A 22,968-nucleotide genomic window follows, 5' to 3' on the forward strand; every position below is an offset into this window, starting at 1 on the left:
TCATATATTATAATATATGAACTTAAAAGTGTAAAGGCATTTGGCAGCTGTGAGTGAACTGGATGTTCAACAGAAAACACGAGGAATATCCTGTTTAAGGATTTAAGTGTTGAGGCAATCATGATCTGCACCCAAATTACAATCATGTGTTGTTATGTCTTTAAGCAAGTATTTAGCTAAACTTTACCAACCACCCTTCACCAACACTAATGTTGTTACAGCTAAAAGTCCAATGCACAAATAATGAATAGTTTCATTATAATTTTAGATTGGGTACTGCAAACACATGAACAAATAATTCATATATGATTTGTAAAAATGTGTAAATAGTATACTGTAAGTCAGCATACAAGACCTTTACAGACTGTGCTTATGAGTTTGTGACTAATATGTTAACATGAGTGTGTGAAGTGCTTACAATTAATAACTGAACTATTTTCACAACATTTGTAAATGTAAAAAAAAAAAGTGCATTAAGTAACAAAAGAGTTGAATTTTAATGACATTTGTTAGCATTTTATTTACATAATGATTCAAATATAACAAGCATATTATCTCATAGCTACTTAAATATATATTAATTAATGATGTTAAGCATTATGTTTCTTAATTTATTAATGAAGCTTTTAATCACTGCAAGCCATCTGTCAAAATCATTTTTTATAAAGTGCATGATCATATGGGTTGAAAGTTTAATGATGCTTGTAAGCATTTCAATTTACATTAAAAATAATGATCTGTTAATCAATATGTAATGTTTAATAAGCAAGTTCATTAGTAAACATTAACAAGCACATTATCTCATATTTCTAGCTATGTGAATATATATTAACTAACGATCTGTTAAGCACTGTGTACCGTTTGTTAAAGCTTTATTAATAAAAGTGTTACCTACTGTATTTTATATTTATTATACAGGCACGTGATCAGCTAAAGATCAACCCCCCCATTTATTTTACTATTAAAATAATGCATACTACTGTAAAGTAAAAAAATGAGGATTAAATAATCATCATAGTATTAATTTATTATGTTATAATGCAATATATGTTATAATAAAAGTAATAAGAGAATTGTTGTTTTTCTTATTATTAATAAAAAATTATAAGAATAATAAATACTATTATTGTTATTTTATTTGACAGTAAATTATTTTATTTGAAGAACAGCAAAATTACAATACTAACATTTATGGTTGCCTTCATTTCTTTGTTTTTAAACCATTGAGCTTTTATTTTGGCAGAAATGTATTTAGTTGACACAGATTTATAAATGATACTCATTATGAATTTGGAAAGATGGTTGATTCATGTTGCGCTCCCAAATGCAACGTGTAAGCGACTCAGACACACAGAGTAGCATTTACTGTGAATAACAACTGGAAGTGCTGTGCTTTACTCTGAAACATGCAGCGTGTCAGACTATATATGTATATAAGTACATCACAACTGTTGTGATCTGATGGTCGCACTAAGCTAGATCACATTCTCACAACCATGCATTGTCAAAATACATTAAAAAGGTACCGGGTAACTTGAACCCTGGCTATTAGTATAACCCATTTGTTCTTTGTTAGCAAATGCAACATTTTCTAATACCAACACACAACTTTTTTTTTTTTTTTTTCAGAATTACGCAATTCATACGGGTCATTATTTTCAGGTCAGAAAATACAGGAAAAATAAATCACATCCCTAATTATAGTTTATTTTCAGATTAATCTTGCATTCTTAAGACATGAACAATAGTTAATTATAGGAGTTATTAAACAGAAATATCACAAGATAACATTTTACCGCTGAAGATGCTGTCATTCTGAGTGTTTCTGAGTACAAGTGCGAGTTTACAAGTGGTCATTACGAGCTCTACAAGGACGTCGGCACTTTTTCGGAAGTCGAAATCGGTAATTCGGTAGTTTCGCCATGCCGTGAATTCACTGTTAAGCCGTTTTTAGAACTTTATGGAATCCCACCAAGATCAGATCAGATTGTTCACAGCAAAACAACAAGTCCGGCATCAGTACAAAAACAGCTTGAGATGAAATATAAGCTACTCACCTGAGTCGCGACATTTAACAGAGCTAATCTTCCATTCTTTGACACGGTGAAGGACATTACAGGGTGGTCTTCTTGAACTCTATAAGAGACGACAAGCAAACACACACCAGCACATCCACATAACTCATACAAACACTGTCAGAAAAACCATAACAGGATCTAAAGTCACAAGTAGGGCTGGGCAAAATCGATTTTTCGATTAATCGTTTTTTTAAATGTGGTCGATTCAAAATCAATTCCACATTTATGCATCTATCACCCAAAAGCCAGTATTAGTTTTCCTCCACTGTTCATAGGCTTGCAGCCTCCATGTTAGATTTCATGTTTGTTTTATCTTAAAAATAAAATAACCTGATCCTGTTTGATCAAGGCGTGCGACTGTTGACTCGTCCAATTTTCAGCATCAATTTTTCATCTCGCATCAAAATCCTGTCTATTCATTGAATGCATTTGACATATAGAGTCGGGTTCTGTTTTAATGTACCAAAGCGTACCTAAAATAAAAGGAGTTCTTAATTTCTTTTTATTAATTAACCACTTGTAAACTTATGTTCACTGTTCTTTTTTATAAATATACGATTTAAATTAAATCTATATTCATTTGAGTCGAATCGAGAATCGAAATCGAAAATGGAATCGAGAATCGAATTGGAGCGTCCGAATCGATTCCCAGCCCCTGTCACAAGTGCAGTCAACATACATGTTCCTGTCAGTCAGATCTTCAAAGTTGTATCCACGGATGCGCTGGTGTGTATCAGAGGCCAGCACTGTTCGCCCGTCATTCAAACACCACAGACACTGCACACGAACACCCTCCCAGGAGTCCAGCAAGTTCCCGTCCAGATCCTGTCAGCACATGTTCCTCATTAACCAACATCACTTATGAACGTGTGTGTGTGGGAAATAGTCATCAGGAACAATAATCCTGATTTCTATTTAAAATGTTTCTTAATGTGTGAATCTCCACATGTAGAGAGAGCATGTCTGGGTCATATTGCATCACAGAAAAATATACACTACCATTAAAAAGTTTGGGGTCAGTAAGATAATAATAAATTAATACTTTTAATTCAGAAAGGATGTATTATATTGATCAAAAGTGACCGAAAAGAACACATGTTTTAAAAGTATTATTTATAAAATAAATTTTGACATTTAAGGCAATAAAGCACATACACAGCCAAAATTCTCATTACTTTATTGCAAAAAAGTGCCAAGTATGCATCATGGATGTTTTGGTTTTACTGAATTTAATGTGAGCTGATTTTAATATGAAAAATCATTGAATTTGTTTGTCAAATATTAAGAAGACTTTTTTCCCCCTTGGAACTGGAATTAAAAAAGTAAATAGTAACTACCATATATCAATACCCTATTGTCACGCGAGTCCAGTTATAGCTGAGAGCACAGTAACTGTACGGCAACACTTACACACTGGTAGAACTGGCCTCTCTGACCGCCGGTAACAAAACGCTTGCCGTCTGGATTCCAGGCCACGCTGGTCAGGCTGTCCTCATGGGACTGGCTCATTTTGGTTCTCAGTTCCCCTGTCTGGGTGAACACAGGGAGGGTTTAAAGGCGAGACGAGCTGCTGGAGAGAATCTGAGAGCTGACCGTGGGTCGAGACCCTCACCTGTACGTTCCAGAGCCAGAGCTCAGAGCAGTCGTCCGGGCCGCAGGCTATCAGGTACGTGTCGTCCGGGCTCCAGGCCAGATAGGAAACCCCGTAGGCATGACCCTCCAGCGTCTTCAGCTGCTTGAGCAGGTGTGTGTCCTGTCAAAACATCTCAAACCATCACACTCTTGGATCAGGAGCGTTATTTTAATGGTGAAGGGGAGGGGGGGGAAGGTCACTCACGGGGTCAACCTGCCATATAATGACTGTTGTGTCTTTGGATCCCGAGGCCAGTTTGGTGCCGTCGTTGGAGAACTTGCAGAACCAGACTTCATTGCAGTGCTCGGTCAAGATCTGCTGGGTGTAGCAGGGGAACTGTTTCCTGGAGATAACAGTCAATGCGTTTTAGAGATGGCTCTCTGGAGAGACAGTAAGCCTGTCTAACTTTGAACTTTGGCATTCATTAAAGAGCCTGCATTAGGCTATACTGACAAACCCCAGACTCTTTTTTTTCACTTTATTTTGATAGTCCACTTCAGACAATCTACTAACTACAAGTAACTTTGCAACTACATGTCAGCAGATTTTAATCAGACAGTCTACTAATACTCTAATGACTGCTAGTTGACATGTAGTTGCAAAGTTACTCATAGTTAGTCGAATGTCTAAAGTCAAAATAAAGTGTCACCATTTTTGGATATACTGGATTTTATCTGGAATAAGAAGGTCTCCAGATTGCATAAAGCCTCAGGGGGATTGAGATGACCTAATCTGAGGTTTAATGAGTTTTAGGGTGTGTTCACAGTTGGCATGTTTGGTGCGATCGCTCTGTTAATGTGGTTCATTTGAATAAGTGTGAACGCTGCCATCTAAACCCTGGTGCGCATCAAACAAGCGGACCGAGACGCTGAAAAGATCTTTCAAACGAACTCTGGTGCGGTTCGAAAGAAATATGAACACAACACGGACCAAACACATGTAAACGAACCAAAAACAGGACATGATGTCAGAAGGCGCGACCCTAAGAAGGACAGAATGCTCAGCTGTTTTTTCTCGTCATAGTCGTGATGTTGCCTGTCAAGAGTTCAGTACAGGCGTCAACCGCTTTTACAAAAATTTCACGCAGTGTGTACAGAACCAATCTAAACAACCGGTTGTTAATGACACATTTAAACGTGCATCAGAGATGCGTCTCTCTTCTGTGTGTGTGCGGTGCGAGAGAACCACAGGGGAAGCGCTAAGAGATTTGACTCATTCAGGTTGCCAGATCTTGCTAGAAAAACAGCAAACAAGAACAAGCCCATAATAAACCAAAATAAATCCAAATGCTTTATATTGGGGGGTGTAACGGTACATGTATTCATCCCGAACATCACGGTTCGGTGTATGCAGTCAGACAGCGAATACAGTCAGACACAGGCGATCCACACTATCCTGAAAGGAGTGTGTGTGTGCAGCAATGCAACGCTGTTTGCTAACCGCCACAACAGGAAAACAAGCAGAAGAAGAAGAGACGATCTATGTGACCCAGAGTTCAGATGGCACGCAAGAGCCTATACGCTGAGTTTCGATTCATTTTTGTGACACGCTCCACAAACTTCACGGAAAGGAAACCGAGATGGTGGCAGAGAAAGAGGCATACTGTTTGTTTTCCTTATTTTACAAAAACACAATGTTTTGTTTTTATTTTGAGTGTACAAAAATATTCTTTTTTTACTTTACAGTTTCGAATGTCGGATGTCTTACTCTTATCTGTATGACCATAATTTATGCCATAAATGACGGAGTATTTAAAGACTAAATCATCTGGCATTGTGCCGATTTGTGTCGTGACTCGTGGAAGTCTCACTACTACAGTCCAGTGATAAATGGGAAGCGTCAGGTGCCGCTTCACTCGCTGTCTGATGTAGATGTAGACGTCTCTTTTTCTCCTTCTCGCTCATCCTTGCATGATTTTTTGAAAAAGCATAATATTGAACTTTGTGCATCGGCGCAACTCTCAAGTTTTATTCTTCATTATTCTATTTATTTTGTACTTTTATGACACGAGTGACCATAGTAACTACCAGGGTCAGTGGATTTTAATAGTCAATATTCAAAAAGCAATTATGCAATTCGGGGAAATGTTTTTTTGCAATCTTCCCATTTTCTTGTCAACATGACATAGGGGTTATGTACATTTCTTTGAATTTAAATTCATGTTACTTCTTCAAATTCAAATTTTAGTTTGTGTTTCTATTTGATACATCAATAAAAATTCATGTATTGAATTGAAATGTAAAAATTACAAATCTGAATGGCCCTAATAGATAGACAGTCATAAGTAGTACGTAGTGGTAGTACGTACCAAACCGTGACGTCTGTGTACCGTTACACCCCTACTTTATACTGAATCAGTGTTGCCAGACGTACGATAATTATCATATTTGTACGATAATTTTGACCTCTGTACGATCAATAATGATAAAAATCCCATAATGTACGATAATTTCAGAATTGTGTGACACTTCAGATGATGGTGGTTGTGATCGTAGGGCTTCTGTACTCATTGATCTAGCTGTGGACTCTACCGTCATGATCGTGAGGAGAACGTGAACGTGGTGTTACGCATGTCTTCCCTCTCATCTCACGTTACGTCTTCTCGGCCAATCACCGTGTAGAATGACTCTCTCTATCACGAGCACAAGTTAACGTTCCTGCCGTGGCGCTAGGTCAGTTGTTTCCAAGCTGAGGTCTATAGTTCAGCAATAAAGTCATTTGCAGGTCATGTTAATAAGTTTTTGTCTGGATAAACAGCTGTATTCTGTACGTTTGACTCGAGTACGATAATTTTCTTCTAAATTGAGCTTCTGGTACGATACTTGGACATCTCCAATCTGGCAACACTGTACTGAATACAAGACCAAAATATCGTGACCCGCACTTGCTAATGTGTGGACATGGCAACACCTCAAGAGCGCTCTCAGTGAAGAAGCCTCACAAACATAAAAACGACACCTCAACAGTGGTTTTGTTCAAATTGCAGAACATAACGAGTCTTTGGTTGCTTTAATATTACCGTTTAAAGGTGGATACCAAACACACAAGATGCCAGAATGTTGCTATGGTTAAAACAGTTTCAATCAATAATTGCAGTATCGGGAGGGAGTCGCGTCCCGTATCATTTAGGGGATCCCTCTCATATTTAAATGCGATAGTCAATCCTGAAACTTTAGTGTGTATGTGGCCTAGTAGGATTTTGATTCTCCTCCAACATGGCTTTTAATGGAAGCAAATTGCACTAAACCTGCCTCAGTGAATGAGTACACTACACTCCCCCATCCTATCTTCTACCTCACAATGTGCTAGTCAAGACCTCTCTTAAGATCTGGGCTCAGTTTAAGCGTTTCTTTGGTTGACTGTTCATTCAAACTCCAAGAGCTGCAGTCACATCACCACTACTATATGCTGAATACGGTTAGGGCTGCAGGACATTGGACAAAACTTTCTGCGATATATATATATTGTGATACGAAAAATTTTACATTCTGATTTGGAAAGAATTAGATTGGGGTTATTCAGTATGAGAGTGCATTTGCATAGAAAAGAATAATTCAATCTGAATATGACTATTCTGAAGTCTTTTCGAGTGCAAATCAAACTTTAAGTTTAATGATTTGGAAAAAAATTTAGGGAATGAACTTAAAATTCACTCTATCTTTCATCTAAATGCATGTTATAGATCTGTGAATGTTTAATGTATTTATTTATTTACTTATTTTTTTACCTTGATGGTGACATATGCAGGACTTATCCAATAATTTCATCTGTTTAAAGGCCCGTTCACACCAAGAACGATACCGATATAAAGATAACTATAATGACATAGGCATCCACACCAATGCACAATAATGTTCTGTTTATTATAAGTGTGAACTGCAGTTTTGTCGTGTCGCTTTAAATCTTCAAGTCAGATGGATTCTGATTTGCTGTCAATGTTTTTATCATTCATCAGCAGGAAAAACATTCTTTTAAACAGTTATTTCAGTGATTTCAACTACTACTTGCATGTTTCAAATGATAAGCTGTATTTGAGGTCTGGATTTACTGTAACAAGCAAGTTTTTTTTTTTCTTCTGTGACTAAAAGACTAATAAAATTTTGCTCGACTCGTTGACTAGCGTTTAGTCGACTATCAGGACTCAGCCCTGGACAACGCATCTGTGAAACCGTAAGTTTGCTCATGTACCTGCTGCACACGTGGTCTATGAGCAGAGACACACTGTCCAGTCCGCTGTCCAGCTTGGTGTTGTGGTAGAGACAGCGATCTCTCTGCAGCTCCACCGCCTGACGCAACAGAGTCTGCAGACGCCGGGGCGGCAGCATCACGGACGGGGGCAAGTACGCTGAGAGAGAGACAGAGATGGAGCATAGAGGTCGTGGAGGGTTAGACTCAGTTTCATCTGAATTCAGCCAACACAGGACATAAAGTGGACTCGAGACTACGCAGGTCCTTCACGCTCGTTAGGTTACCGCCCCCAATTCAATTCATCTCCTGAATTGGCTGAACTGAAATAGAACTGACCCGAACCCTAGCTGAAAAAAACTAAAACAATTACATGAAACTGTAAAAAAAAGAAAGCAAAAGAGGGAATGAAGAGAGGAAGAAGTAAACAGAATAAATGAAAACGTGAATAATAATGTTTACACCAATAATAATAATAATAATAATAGCTTACACTTTATTATAAGGTGTCCTTGTTACAGTTAATAAGAATTAACTACATGTACTAACTGTAGGATTAGGGTTTGGTTCAGGGCTAGTTGCATGTAATCATGCATAATTTATAGTATATTACTACAGTAACTTCATATAACAAGGACACTGTAAAATAAAGTGTTACCCAATTATAATTAATATTAATAATTCTCAGATACCAGGGTCATTCTTTTGTTTTTCAGAGACTAGGGGCCAGATTTACTAAACAGGGCAAGTTAGCGTGAGAGCGCAATCCCATAAAAGCACTGATGGGAGTGTAAAGTTCTGCTCGTGATTTACTGAAGACGAGCGAATGAAAGAACACAGACTCACAGACCTGCTTTTTTTGGGCGGTAAATAATGGTGCAAATACCAGTAAAGTGACGAGTGCAAACCTTAGTAAATCACCTTGAATGATTCATTTAAATTCTCTCCTCCCATAAATCTTGCGTCTGAAAGGGAAACTCCTACAACTGCATGTGTAATAATATCAGCCCCAAAAATAACCCTGTCCACACCTTTTCAGCGCTCATTTTCACTGCGTGTCTTTAGTAAAGCCTGACAGTAGTTTTTTAACACCTAATGAGGGTTTGCGCTGGAGCTGTTAGTAAATCTGGCCCCAGATCTTCTAGCAGAAGGTAGCCATTTAATTCATTCATTGATAAAATAAAATTTTAATGAAAATGTATAAACTTAATATTTTAATATGTAGTAAAAGCATTATATAATAACAGTACGGCACTGGTGTCCTGCTGTATTGTGAATATAGTCATTCTGCTGTGCGTTGTGTCCATTAACAACCTGCTCTATCCTCCTTATTTGAAACACAAGAGCGTCACGGCCATTTGTAAATGAATGCGTGTGGCTTCCGGTGTCATTCGCTATTTTTAGCTGTACAAAACAGCTTGTCGCACTGGTCGATATTGCAAACTGCTATTTATTAGCATATTATTTTAATGTATTTTTGTAGTGCAAATATTTTTACTCTTTACTGCATTGGTTATTTCCCTTTAGCGGTTAATGAATCAGAAGTCTGGCACAGTCACAGGAACTCAGTTCTGCATATATATATATATAGCACAGCCTCTCGTACCTTTTGCTTAAGCATAATGCATACATATTAAACTCACATTTCCTAAAAGAAAGAAATCATCTTAGTTTTCTTATCATAATTAAGTGAATATAGAAGAGAATTTCAAATAATTTGAACGAATGTTGACATTTTTATCATGGTGGTTTTTTTTTTTAAATATAATTATAATTAAAATAAGATTATCATTACTATATATTTTTATTTTATCTGAATGTTGTTATTTATTTAAATGTTTTAAGAAATATATTGTAATGGAAATATTTTAATTGGTAAACAGTTTTATAGGTTTCCCTGTGCCCAATATCACGTCTATCCTATCTTTTATAATTTTCCTTTAACTAACAAAAGTTCCTGAATGCCATTAATGACTATGTTTGGTGAGAGACGCTTTAGCAGTGGACTTTATGAGCTGTGTAATGTTGTGAAATTAGTTGGTTTGAGGCCTGTGTTTTTTTTACAGTGTAAAAACTACATTAAAACAAACAAAAAGCTCACAGGAAAAAGCATACATTTACAACAACATAATCAGTTAATAGCATTGCATTGGTTCTTTCTTGTTTTTGCATGTGTTCATAATTTCATAGCATGACAGCCTGGCCAAAAATGATGTCAGCACAATTTCATTACGTTAAATAAAACAACGGACTACAAGCAATATGCTCACAAAATCATTAACACATTTTTAATAATATTTGAATAAAGAGTGAAGATGTCAATTTTCTGGACATCACTTCTGGCCACAACTGCATCAATGCATGTTTCAATGCTGATTTACTCATTCACAGCAATAGTTCCTTAAATAACAGCACAAGCATATTCACTTTTCAGTGGCAGGACGTAAAGGTAGCACACTCGGAATGATCCAGCTGGTGTTTGTTTATATGGGTTTGGAGTAACTCACTCTGAAGCTTGTCGAGGAGTTTGGATCGTGAGGCCGTCCCTTTGCCCTCCCACTCAGCTTTAGCACGCAGGTCATCAGAGTTACTGCACATCAGGTACCTACAGCACACAAGAGCCGAGTCTTTACACACCGATACAGCTGTCTGTTAGGGGTTACTGTTTCTGTTCAAGCAACTCAACCATCTTTAAGATGCAAGTGATAAAACTGCACTAAAATAAAAGCATACACAAGCATGTATTATTTTTATGGACGCTTGTTTCCGCCACAGAATAAAAAAATAATAGGTAATTGCAACTTTTTCATCTCGCAATTCTGACATTATAAAACGCAATTCTGACTTTATATCACGCAATTCTGACTTTATATCACGCAATTCTGACTTTATATCACGCAATTCTGACTTTATATCACGCAATTCTGACTTTATAACACGCAATTCTGACTTTATATCACGCAATTCTGACTTTATAACTCGCAATTCTGACTTTATATCACGCAATTCTGACTTTATATCACGCAATTCTGACTTTATAACTCGCAATTCTGACTTCATATCACGCAATTCTGACTTTATATCACGCAATTCTGACTTCATATCACGCAATTCTGACTTTATATCACGCAATTCTGACTTTATAACACGCAATTCTGACTTTATATCACGCAATTCTGACTTTATATCACGCAATTCTGACTTTATATCACGCAATTCTGACTTTATATCACGCAATTCTGACTTTATATCACGCAATTCTGACTTTATATCACGCAATTCTGACTTCATATCACGCAATTCTGACTTTATAACACGCAATTCTGACTTTATATCACGCAATTCTGACTTAACACGCAATTCTGACTTAACACGCAATTCTGACTTTATAACACGCAATTCTGACTTTATAACTCGCAATTCTGACTTTATATCACGCAATTCTGACTTTATATCACGCAATTCTGACTTTATATCACGCAATTCTGACTTCATATCACGCAATTCTGACTTTATATCACGCAATTCTGACTTTATATCACGCAATTCTGACTTCATATCACGCAATTCTGACTTCATATCACGCAATTCTGACTTTATATCACGCAATTCTGACTTAACACGCAATTCTGACTTAACACGCAATTCTGACTTTATAACACGCAATTCTGACTTTATAACTCGCAATTCTGACTTTATATCACGCAATTCTGACTTTATAACACGCAATTCTGACTTTATATCACGCAATTCTGACTTAACACGCAATTCTGACTTAACACGCAATTCTGACTTTATAACACGCAATTCTGACTTTATAACTCGCAATTCTGACTTTATATCACGCAATTCTGACTTTATATCACGCAATTCTGACTTTATATCACGCAATTCTGACTTCATATCACGCAATTCTGACTTTATATCACGCAATTCTGACTTTATATCACGCAATTCTGACTTCATATCACGCAATTCTGACTTCATATCACGCAATTCTGACTTTATATCACGCAATTCTGACTTAACACGCAATTCTGACTTAACACGCAATTCTGACTTTATAACACGCAATTCTGACTTTATAACTCGCAATTCTGACTTCATATCACGCAATTCTGACTTTATAACACGCAATTCTGACTTTATATCACGCAATTCTGACTTAACACGCAATTCTGACTTAACACGCAATTCTGACTTTATAACACGCAATTCTGACTTTATAACTCGCAATTCTGACTTTATATCACGCAATTCTGACTTTATATCACGCAATTCTGACTTTATATCACGCAATTCTGACTTCATATCACGCAATTCTGACTTTATATCACGCAATTCTGACTTTATATCACGCAATTCTGACTTCATATCACGCAATTCTGACTTCATATCACGCAATTCTGACTTTATATCACGCAATTCTGACTTAACACGCAATTCTGACTTAACACGCAATTCTGACTTTATAACACGCAATTCTGACTTTATATCACGCAATTCTGACTTTATATCACGCAATTCTGACTTTATATCACGCAATTCTGACTTTATATCACGCAATTCTGACTTCATATCACGCAATTCTGACTTCATATCACGCAATTCTGACTTTATATCACGCAATTCTGACTTTATATCACGCAATTCTGACTTTATATCACGCAGTTCTGACTTTATATCATGCAGTTCTGACTTTATATCACGCAATTCTGACTTCATATCACGCAATTCTGACTTTATATCACGCAATTCTGACTTCATGTCACGCAATTCTGACTTTATAACACGCAATTCTGACTTTATAACACACAATTGTGATTTGCGAGATGTAACCTCGCAATTGTGATATAAAAAGTCGCATTTATCTTTTAAAATGTTTTATTCTGTGGCGGAAACAAGCTTCCATAGATTTTTTTTCATCCTGCAACGTAAAAAAAAAAAAAAAAAGCACGCAACCACTAGTTTTCAGTTATTCTGCTGATAACGCAGTGGCACCAGGTAGGATGAACTGCAATAATTCCAAACGAATGTCCAAAAAATTGATAAATGAAATCTCTCTCTTTCTTGCTGCCTAGTTCGCCTATAGGCACACGCTGGCCCTGGTCATCACCTTCTGCAACAGACTTTACTTCTATAACATGACATATTGCCATCAGTAGGGTGGGACTTGATTTTAGAGAGGCAGAGCCACTTACTTTGATTACATGTTGACTTATCAATTATGTGAACACCTACTTTACATGTAAAATGCACAACATAAACCACAAATATTTATAGTATATTTTCATTAGACACTAAAGATATGTTCGTAGAATAGCCTGCACAAGGATACGGATGAAACCAGGGTTTCAGGCCTCTGTGTTTTACACTGTATGTCTCACTTCAGCTGATCTTGCCATGAACTTGCACCTGCACTTGATAATTAAGAGAAAGACCAGATGGCGGCACACCCCTAAAAAAACTATTAAAGATAACCCGATGAATGCGTATTGGTTGAGCTCAGCTGTAAACAGGTTGGAACAGACTGTATGAGAACGAGATGTCTCCACCCTTACAGTCTAAGTTTGGGCATTTGGGCAATTTTACCACTGTCCAGTTCTTTGAAGGGCTCTTAAATGGGACCTATTGTGCCCTTTTACAAAGTCTTGATTTCGTTTTTGGGCTCTACTAGAACAGGTTCATGCTTTGAATGCTCAAAAAACATATTATTTTCACATATTTTACATTACTCAACCTCTCTCTTCCTAGTCTGTCAGGAATGCTCTGCGGGGTGTTTCCCAAAAGAATCGTTAGCCAACTATGGTTGCAAGTTGTCGTTATCAGCATAGTTCAACAAGTTCATGTTTCATGAAACCATAATTCCAGTGAACATTCAAACGGCAAACAAGTTGTGTGTGTTTGGAACAAAGCCATGGTTTCTTGTTTGTATGACATGTGGACTTATTTAATCATTATCTTGAGCAAAATACACAAGCTGACATTCAGAATAATATAATTTGAATGTATACAAATATCATTGACGTCTTTTCGTTTGTCAAGAGATTTAAAGCATCGTTTCTGAAGAGTTGCGCATGAACGTGCTCTAGTACGCAAGAACGACACTATGATTGAGTGTGTAAATAAAGCAAAATAACTGAGAAAAATGAGAATTAGTCCTCAGATGTCATGTTCATAATCTGGAAAATCTGGGATTAATTCGATCTCAAACAGATTCATCAAAAGTAGCTATTACTCCACCACCTGTGTGACATCATAACCAACTTGGATAAATGACAAATTTGCGACAATACGGTTTTGGGAAAAAACTTTTTTTTTTCCTGTCTCTATGAAGCCCCTCCTTCTGAAAAGCACACTGTGCTCTGATTGGTCGGCTGGATCAGTGTGTTGTGATTGGTCAAGCGTTTTGAGCGTGTTTGGGAAATGTCCCGCCCCTTTCCATAACCGCCAGTTTCAACACACTACTGCAGTGGAATTAATTAGATAAGATTAATTATGTTACTAACCATGCAAATCTGAACTTAGATTTTCATCTTATGATAAACTTTTTATTACACTTCCTATTTCCTATGTCTGAGGATGACTAACTTTCCATTCCAGATTTAACAATAAAACAGGATAACTTTTACTTCCTTTTATTTAGGATGTAGACACCAGACGAACTTTCGATATGATCTAAACTTCTAACAAACTTTTGACTCAATGTAACCTTGGTCGAATGAAACTTTGAAAAAGGACTCAATGTCCTGTTTATTTTGACTGTATTGTGAAATGATTGACTGAAATATTAACCCCTTACAATGTTTTTGATATTTTGCTGATGTAGCTAACAAAGGGTAATGACGGGGGGCTTGCTTTAAACAATTTAACCAATCATATTGATAGCGCATGACATGTTAGTCATGATGATTCTATTTTGATGTGTCTGGCTTTACCCTATAAAGCCTATTGTATTCTTATGTTGGGCCGAGAATCTCTGAGTATTGCTCGAGAACTCCCGGCCGTTTTGAGTAAACCATCTGAGGGACATTTACTGAAGTCTGTCTCATTTGTTTTTATGCTGCGCAGCAAAGAAGTTAGGTTAGTAGACTCGGCCAGTTGTCGACTGAAGACGCAAGAGCTGGAGTATAAAGGTCATTAAGTGTCGATGAGTAGACGCAACTGTTTTATTTATTAAGTGTCGATTAGTAGACGCTCTGTGTCGATGAGTAGACGCAACAGTTTTATTCTAGATAGTCAGATTTAGGAAAAATCCACCACACTACTAACTAACTCAACCAGGCCCCGCCCCTTTATTCTGCGTATTAATTATTTAAAATGAGGAATATTGTGACGTGTTCGTTCCCGGAAGAAACTCAAGACTACAATGGAGGCGTTTCAGGGAGTTCAGAAACACTGACACTGATATATACCCCTTTTCCACCAACAAGAACCAGGTGCTGGTTCGGAGCTAGAGCTAGTGCTGGTTCGGAGTTGGTTCGACTGACGAGCCTCCAAAGAACCGGTTTGCTTTTCCACAGGCTAAAAGAGCCAACGCAGAGCCAGGTCTTACGTCACAGCTACGTCTCATCTTTCTCAGCAACGTTAGCGCGGCGGCGCCAAACACATCATCAACAATGGCGCACGTTGCTTTGCTATTGATGTTCATGGCTTTGCGGACCTACATCGGCATCCAAACACGGCGGATCCAACGTGTTCGTGGGGCTCGCCATTATTTGTACAGACGGAGATTACAAGCGAGAGTAACGGCATGTACATAACATTTATTTTTAACAATAAGATGCCGACTTTAGCCTTAGATTTATATTTTAGATCGTGTCCATCGTGTTTAGCTGCTGTTAGCTCGATTAGCTGCTATTTGAAAATGGCGGTCACAAGTTTCTCTTCAGTCTTGTTGGCCACGGTAACCCCGCCCCCAGCCTCTGACGCAAGCGGTTTCTTTCTTGGCTCCGTTCTAGACCCTGCAATGATTTGGTGCTACTTAAGAACCAGTTTTACTGGTTCGGAGCTGGTGCTTTGGCGGTGGAAAAACAAAGAACCGATTTGAAACTAGGCTCTGGCTCCGAACCAGCACCAGCTCTGCCTTGGTGGAAAAGGGGTAATAGAGAAGAACTCAGAGCTTTTTCATGCTCAAACAGCAACATTACACACTGAAGAAAGTTGAAAAAGTAAAAAAAAAAAAGCATGAAATTGATATTCTGAACCAAAAAAAAACTATGAGGAAATGACATTGTTGTTCTAATGCCCCCAAAACAGGAGTGAAGTGTGATACCCGCTGAGGATGTGGATTCGCTCGGTGTTGTACTTCAGCGGCGTGAGCTCGGCTCGGAGGACCTGAAGTGCTTCGAGAACCTTCCCGTCCTCCAGATACTCCAAATACTTCTGTTGCAGGAGCAAGAACTTCATCCGCTGAACAACACAGGACAAAAAAAAAATCACTCAGAACATTCATACAACTGACGGTGGAGATGTTGAGAGGACTTTGGACTCTTACCACCACAGCGCTCGGTGAATGCATCAGTGCTTTCAGCTCGTTGAGGTCACTCTCAGCCTGTCACAGTGAAAAACAGACAGATTAACTGAGTTCCTCAAGTTGACCGACCCTTATCTGTTTCTTGTTGGGTTTGTTGTGACCCATATGACCATTAAATACACAAAAGGACAAAGTTTAGAAACACCCATAAGGTGTAATCTAACGAGATATTGATGGGAATCATTCACTGTTTGTTTAATGATTCGGATTCCACTAAATTATTCTGTAACACTTCACTTAAAGTCCCCCTGTGGTGAAAATCAAGCTTTTAAATGTTGTTTATGTGTCTATGTGGTGTTTTTAATATGCTTTGAGACAAACCATGTGTAAATTCATAAGTCGACACCATTGCTGAGTATTTTCTCCTTAAAACTGCAGTGAACCAAAAACACGCTTTGAAATCGCTGGTGTTTCTGACGTCACAAACGACCTTGTAACCAATCAGATCATGAGGGGGCGGGGCTTTAGCATATCATTAACTGTTGCGAAGTAGGAGAGTCTCAAGAGAAGCCACTATAGGTTATCCTAGTATATTTTTCAGTTGATATGAAAAATCCGGCACATTTAGCAATATAGCAGGTGAATTATGTATATGATGTATATTAATTACGATGTTATGATGATCTCCACTGATGTTCTGAGCTGTTCAAAGCGTTTCTAAGGATGCTGATTGTTAGAAGGAAGCTGTCGAACGGGAACACTGTTTGTCTAACATTAGCAGCACATTATTAGCTGTTTGAGCAGTCAAGGAAAAGGCTAATCATATTAATTCCTGTTATTGTGTCTGACATAGAGAGCAATACATGAAACGCATTACCATCCTGATGCAGTGACTTGTAGACGAGCCTGTATAGTTCACTCTTCCACTTCTTCTGATTCAGTTACTGGTTCAAACATATATGGCTGAATTAAACCAGTATTTCCTCTTCTCATTGTGCAGCGTTTACTACAGTAAAGTGGATCCCGAGACCGAGTGGATCTCTGAGCCGGTGTGAGTGAGTGGAGGCGGGGCTAGCTAGCATATTAATGGTTCCGCATACTAAATGAAGCAAGGGTGTCGAGTTACATTCAAGCTATTTTAAGGCACGAAGAAATTCTTTTCACACGAATTAAATTTTTTTTTTTTTTAATATGTAATCAAATAATACGTTTTAAGGGATTAAAATGATTGACTACAGGGGGACTTTAAAGCCTGTATGTACAGTATAATGCATTAAGGTATTCGTAATGTATGTTATAATGAATCATATCTTTTTATAAATAACTATAACCAAAGTTAAAATGCATTATAATATTTGCGAATTACTTGTAACATCTGACATTGGTTGTTTGTCATGCATTATACTTTCTAAAGGTATAACAATGTAAGTATTATAATGTAATGAGACCATACAATGCATTATAAAAGTGAATTACAAGGCATAATTAGTGCAATAAAATACTTTTATAATGCATGACACATAAAGACTTGATGAACGAAGGTCTGACGGGTTTGGAACGACATGAGGGCGAGTAATTAATGACAGAATTTAAATTTTTGGGTGAACTAACCCTTTAATCTTTTTAAGCTTCTTTAGTTCTATGTAAATACTACAGTACACAGGTCAATCACTCAGTAACATGGCAATAAAGCTAATGCCATCAGTGTACCGAGGTACCATTACAGTGCATTTTTCGAATGATTCACATGATCTAATGATTTCTACATTTTCCCATTCGGTTTCATTCTTAAAGTAATTCTAGACGATTTCTACAGTTTCAATAACTACAATTTCTAGACAGGCCATGTGAAGACTCACCTTTTCCCACTCTCCCTCCATCACATGATTCCGGAACTTGGTAGCAGCGGGATGCTCAAGTCTACAGCCCGATTCCTGCATCAACAGGTCCACAGTTTGACTGAAACACGACAAAAAGAAATATGCTAATTAAGAAGGTGAAGTGGATTCATATTCCTTTCACATGATAGACTTAGGATTAGAGAACACACACACACACACACACACACACACACACACACACACACACACACACACACACACACACACACACACACACACACACACACACACACACACACACACACACACACACACACACACACACACACACACACACACACACACACAGTTCCAATCTCCTAGCAACAAGAAGTCAGTGTTTGATTCATGAAAGCAATAATTAACATATAAACCCTTGAATGTTTAATTTCCTAGAAAGGAACGCCTCTCCCACTGTTCACTATAAATTTTATACACCAGAAGAGCAAACAGGGATAACACTCCTAACAAAGACTATGTTAGGCAAGATGCATTACTGCAACAAGCTATTTTACTTTGCTTTTACCTTGTCAATATGAAATAGCAAACTAATAGACTAGCCTAATGCTTTAAAGGGATAGTTCACCCAAAAATGAAAATTACCCCATGATTCACTCACCCTGGCCTGAAGCCATCCTAGGTGTACATGACTTTCTTCTTTCAGACAAATACAATCATAGTTATATTATCATTTTTGGGTGAACTAACCCTTTAAAAAAAATGTCTTGGCCAGGGCTCAACGCTAAGGATTTTTTCTACTTGCCCTGCCAACATTTTCACTGGCCCCACAATAAAAAAACAATAAAGTAAAAGAAAATGGGCCTATAAAATAAGCCTAGTATTGTTTGTGTTATTTTTTTAAATAAGGTTATGACACCAAAAGCTGCTAGATTACCTCATTTAAACAGCAAATAATAAAATAGGAGCAAATAATCAAATTACGAGCAAAAGCACAAATAAATACAACAGAACAAACATATAAATGAAATAAACGGTGCTTTTCAGGTTTTTCATGTAGGTTTAAACAAGAGATTTTCAGGTACAGAAATTGTCATCTAAATGTAGGCTATATATTGTATAATGTATAATCTAATTGTAATCTAATAACTAGATCAACCTTTATTAAAGTTAATCAGTGTAGAGCCGTTAAAGATGTTTTGAAATGTTGAATATATAAAACGTTAAATACTGTTATTTTAAATTATTTAAAATTGAAAAGATACTTTAAATGTATAATTAAACCCGTCAGGAGGTGGCAGCAAGTCACTGTTAATGACAGAGTCATTGAGATTCAACCGATTCATTCAAACGGCTAAATCATTCGGGAAGGAAGCATTTTACTGTCTTATTGAGTACCAGTAAAGATACACCGCGTGTGCTGGTCAGAGACGCTAAACAGTGCTGTGGACTTTGTTTGGAAATATTTTCATTGGCGGAATAGAGCGAAACAGGCGATTTGATGTCTAAACATGTCAACATTAAGCACACAGATGACAGCAGGTTTATTAGGCTGCTGTCACTTAAAGCAGGGGTCCCCAACCCCCGGGCCGCGGACCGGTACCGGTCCGTGGGACATTTGGTACCGGGCCGCACAGAAAGAATAAAGAACTTACCGTATTTTCCGGACTATAATTCGCTCCGGAATATAAGTCGCATCAGTCAAAAAATGCGCCATGAAGAAGAAAAAACATATATAGCCTAAGTCGTAATGGACTATAAGTCGCATTTATTTAGAAATGTACTTAACAAAAAAATAAAAATAATAAATAAAATGTTACAGACGGGACAGTTCTCCGTTACGGACGTGAGCGCTCTGAAAGCGGCTCTAAAAGACTGCTTTAAACCTTTCACAGAGACCTCAAACAGAAAGCACAAAGCCTGTCTTTGAATTTAATTTCGTTTTGTATTAATTGTATCTTAATTTTAATCAATGTTTCATCAACCAAATGTCTGGATTTAATAAATAAGAAGTAAATATATTAGAAAATAGATAATCACGACACGGAAGCGCCGGCGCGTGAACTGGTACTGGTCTCATAAATGAACCGAAAATCAGCGTATAAGGTAGCCTACTCGCCGCACAGACCTGAGACATATATAGAAAGCTTGAAACGTCTAGTCTACTTTTAAACAGAACAATTCAAAACGAAAGAAAACAGACTGATCTCTGCTTATGTAATCCGTATGAAATGGGCGCATTTCTCTCTGGCTCGTTCACTACTGCGAAGATCGCGAGTCAGCATCGTCAACTTCATCTTTCCAGCGGACACTGACATAAAAAAAAAACTGGTTTATTAGTAAACAATTAAAATGTCTCCTGCTATATTTTGCATATTCATAATCATTAATTTTGCCGGTTCGTTGTAACAGCTTTTAGGTGCTTTATTGGCAGCGCCACCCTTACATGTTACATGAACGCATCAGCACCGAAAATATGGAGATTTTTTTCTTTTGGGGGGCATTTTGTTTGTGTTCAGGCTTTCTCAGTTGTCTTTAGGCGCGATGTTACGAGGACGCTGCTAATAAAGTTGCGAGTAGGCCTACACATTGGATTCACGTTTATTATTATTAGAGATGCACCGATTGATCGGCTGGTGACCGGAATTGGCCGATTTTCACGTGATCGACCAATTTTATGCCGGTCAAATACACTCGGGCGCCGCATGATTAACCTTTTGAGCGGTACGGTCTCATATATGGGATTTTTATTTCTGTGCCCCTGAGAGTACGGTGCTGTTCAGTGACGTCGCATAACTGCCAGATTCAAACTGTGCATTCGCGCGTTGGCTGGCGCTGAGCCAGAGTCGGACTTGTTCAGCGCTGTCATATATCACAACTAAGCAGTGTTTTCAACCTTATAATGTTTATTTTAGGTTTCAGATATTTAAATACACATAAGCACGAGTAAAACAATACATTTGGAGTTTGTAAAATACACACTGATGTCTGTGGAAGCAGCAAAAACAATAACAATAACAACAATAACAATCTATTCAAATATAATTTGCCGACGTGTGTTATTCATATCAGACAAACATAGTGGAAATAACAATAAAGTTTACTCTATTCTTCTCAGTTCACCGGCCACTTATTGCATTTATTTCGGGAGAAACTGATGAATTAACGTGCTGTAAATCCGACTAACGTTAACTGGACAACATTGCGGCGCCCATCTCATGTTATAGATCAAGATTATTTATAAAGGTTTTTAAACGACCAAACACACTCACTTACACATATTTGAGCATCGGAATATCAGATAGGCTAGTTGATGACATGGTAAGCAAGTTTGTGAATATTTTGAATAAAAAAGGAAAAGCGAAATAAAAGCGACACATCTGTCATACAGTATTATTGTGGCTGCGGTGTATCGAGTGACGCGTTGCCATGGAAACATTAAAGGGAACGTTCGCCTTGAAAAAACTCAAGTCAGTTAGAATATTTTAAACTTATGCGTGAAAGGGTTAAAGAAAAGATAGAAAATCAATATTTGTGTGTGCTGTAAAATGGTTAGAAAAAATTTTAATCGGAATCGGCTAAAATCGGTATCGGCAGGTCAAACTCAATGAAAAATCGGAAATCGGAATCGGCCTAGAAAATTGTAATCGGTGCATCTCTAATTATTAGGCTATATTTTAAAAATACCCCAGTTTTTATGCCGGTCGTATCATTTTATTTTGTTGTATATTTATCCGACACACCTTAAAGGCCGGTCCGTGAAAATATTGTCTGATATTAAACCGGTCCGTGGCGCAAAAAAGGTTGGGGACCGCTGACTTAAAGAGCTGCACCGATACAATATATTGTTACACGCACGTTTTCTTTCTCAGACATCTGACTGCGTTTATGTGAATACTCACCAACAAGGGTATTTTGACATAATTTTGTGTGTATTTGAACCATAAGCTGCGGAAGAGAACTGATTTCGGGATCACGTGCTGTCCGAGAGGTGCGTGAGTTCTTCGATTATTGCATTTAATAACATTAAGCATGTCACACGTATGTAACCGTTACTTTTTGTGGACTTTTGTTAACTTTTGAAGTATTAAAATCATGCAGTTAATCGCAAGTCATTGTGATGTAGGCCTACATTTATGATATTTCGATAATTTCAATATATCATTCAGCGCTAATAGGCTATATAGCCTACATATAGGCCGTTATTTCAACTAGGCCTATACATTTTTATTAAAACTCAGATTTTCAGATCTTATAAAAATTCTGGGTTTTAATTTTTTGTTATATAAGCTCAAAAACACCACTGACACCATCATGAATGCTCAAAAACACTCAAAAACACCAGTGACACCATCATGAAAGCTCAAAAACACCAGTGACACCATCATGAAAGCTCAGAAACACCACTGACACCATCATGAAAGCTCAAAAACACCATTGACACCATCAAAAAACACCACTGACACCAACACGAAAGCTCAAAAACACCACTGACACCATCATGAAAGCTCAAAAACACCAGTGACACCATCATGAAAGCTCAAAAACACCACTGACACGTCATGAAAGCTCAAAAACACCACTGACACACCATCATGAAAGCTCAAAAACACCACTGACACCATCATGAAGAAAGCTCAAAAACACCATTGACACCATCATGAAAGCTCAAAACACCATCATGAAAGCTAAGAAACACCAGTGACACCATCATGAAAGCTCAAAAACACCACTGACACCGTCATGAAAGCTCAAAAA

At 37.6% G+C, this 22,968-nt stretch overlaps 1 protein-coding gene across 2 annotated transcripts in view; it reads right to left on the minus strand.

Annotated features, from left to right (window-relative positions):
- Positions 1-22,968, minus strand: part of wdr26a (WD repeat domain 26a) — a 39,588-nt gene that overhangs the window by 5,427 nt on the left and 11,193 nt on the right. For both annotated transcript variants that reach the window (XM_084435414.1, XM_084435415.1), the window contains exons 2-11: positions 18,232-18,331; positions 16,394-16,450; positions 16,172-16,308; positions 10,404-10,501; positions 7,900-8,056; positions 3,916-4,054; positions 3,691-3,831; positions 3,489-3,608; positions 2,758-2,903; positions 2,058-2,136 (exon numbers count right to left, since the gene is read on the minus strand). In XM_084435414.1, the coding sequence (XP_084291540.1) occupies positions 2,058-2,136; positions 2,758-2,903; positions 3,489-3,608; positions 3,691-3,831; positions 3,916-4,054; positions 7,900-8,056; positions 10,404-10,501; positions 16,172-16,308; positions 16,394-16,450; positions 18,232-18,331 (1,174 nt within the window). The remainder of the gene's footprint in view (positions 1-2,057; positions 2,137-2,757; positions 2,904-3,488; positions 3,609-3,690; positions 3,832-3,915; positions 4,055-7,899; positions 8,057-10,403; positions 10,502-16,171; positions 16,309-16,393; positions 16,451-18,231; positions 18,332-22,968) is intronic.

The sequence above is a fragment of the Rutilus rutilus genome (genome assembly GCF_951802725.1).
Source record: "Rutilus rutilus genome assembly, chromosome: 17".
Classification (NCBI taxonomy): Eukaryota; Metazoa; Chordata; class Actinopteri; order Cypriniformes; family Leuciscidae; genus Rutilus; species Rutilus rutilus.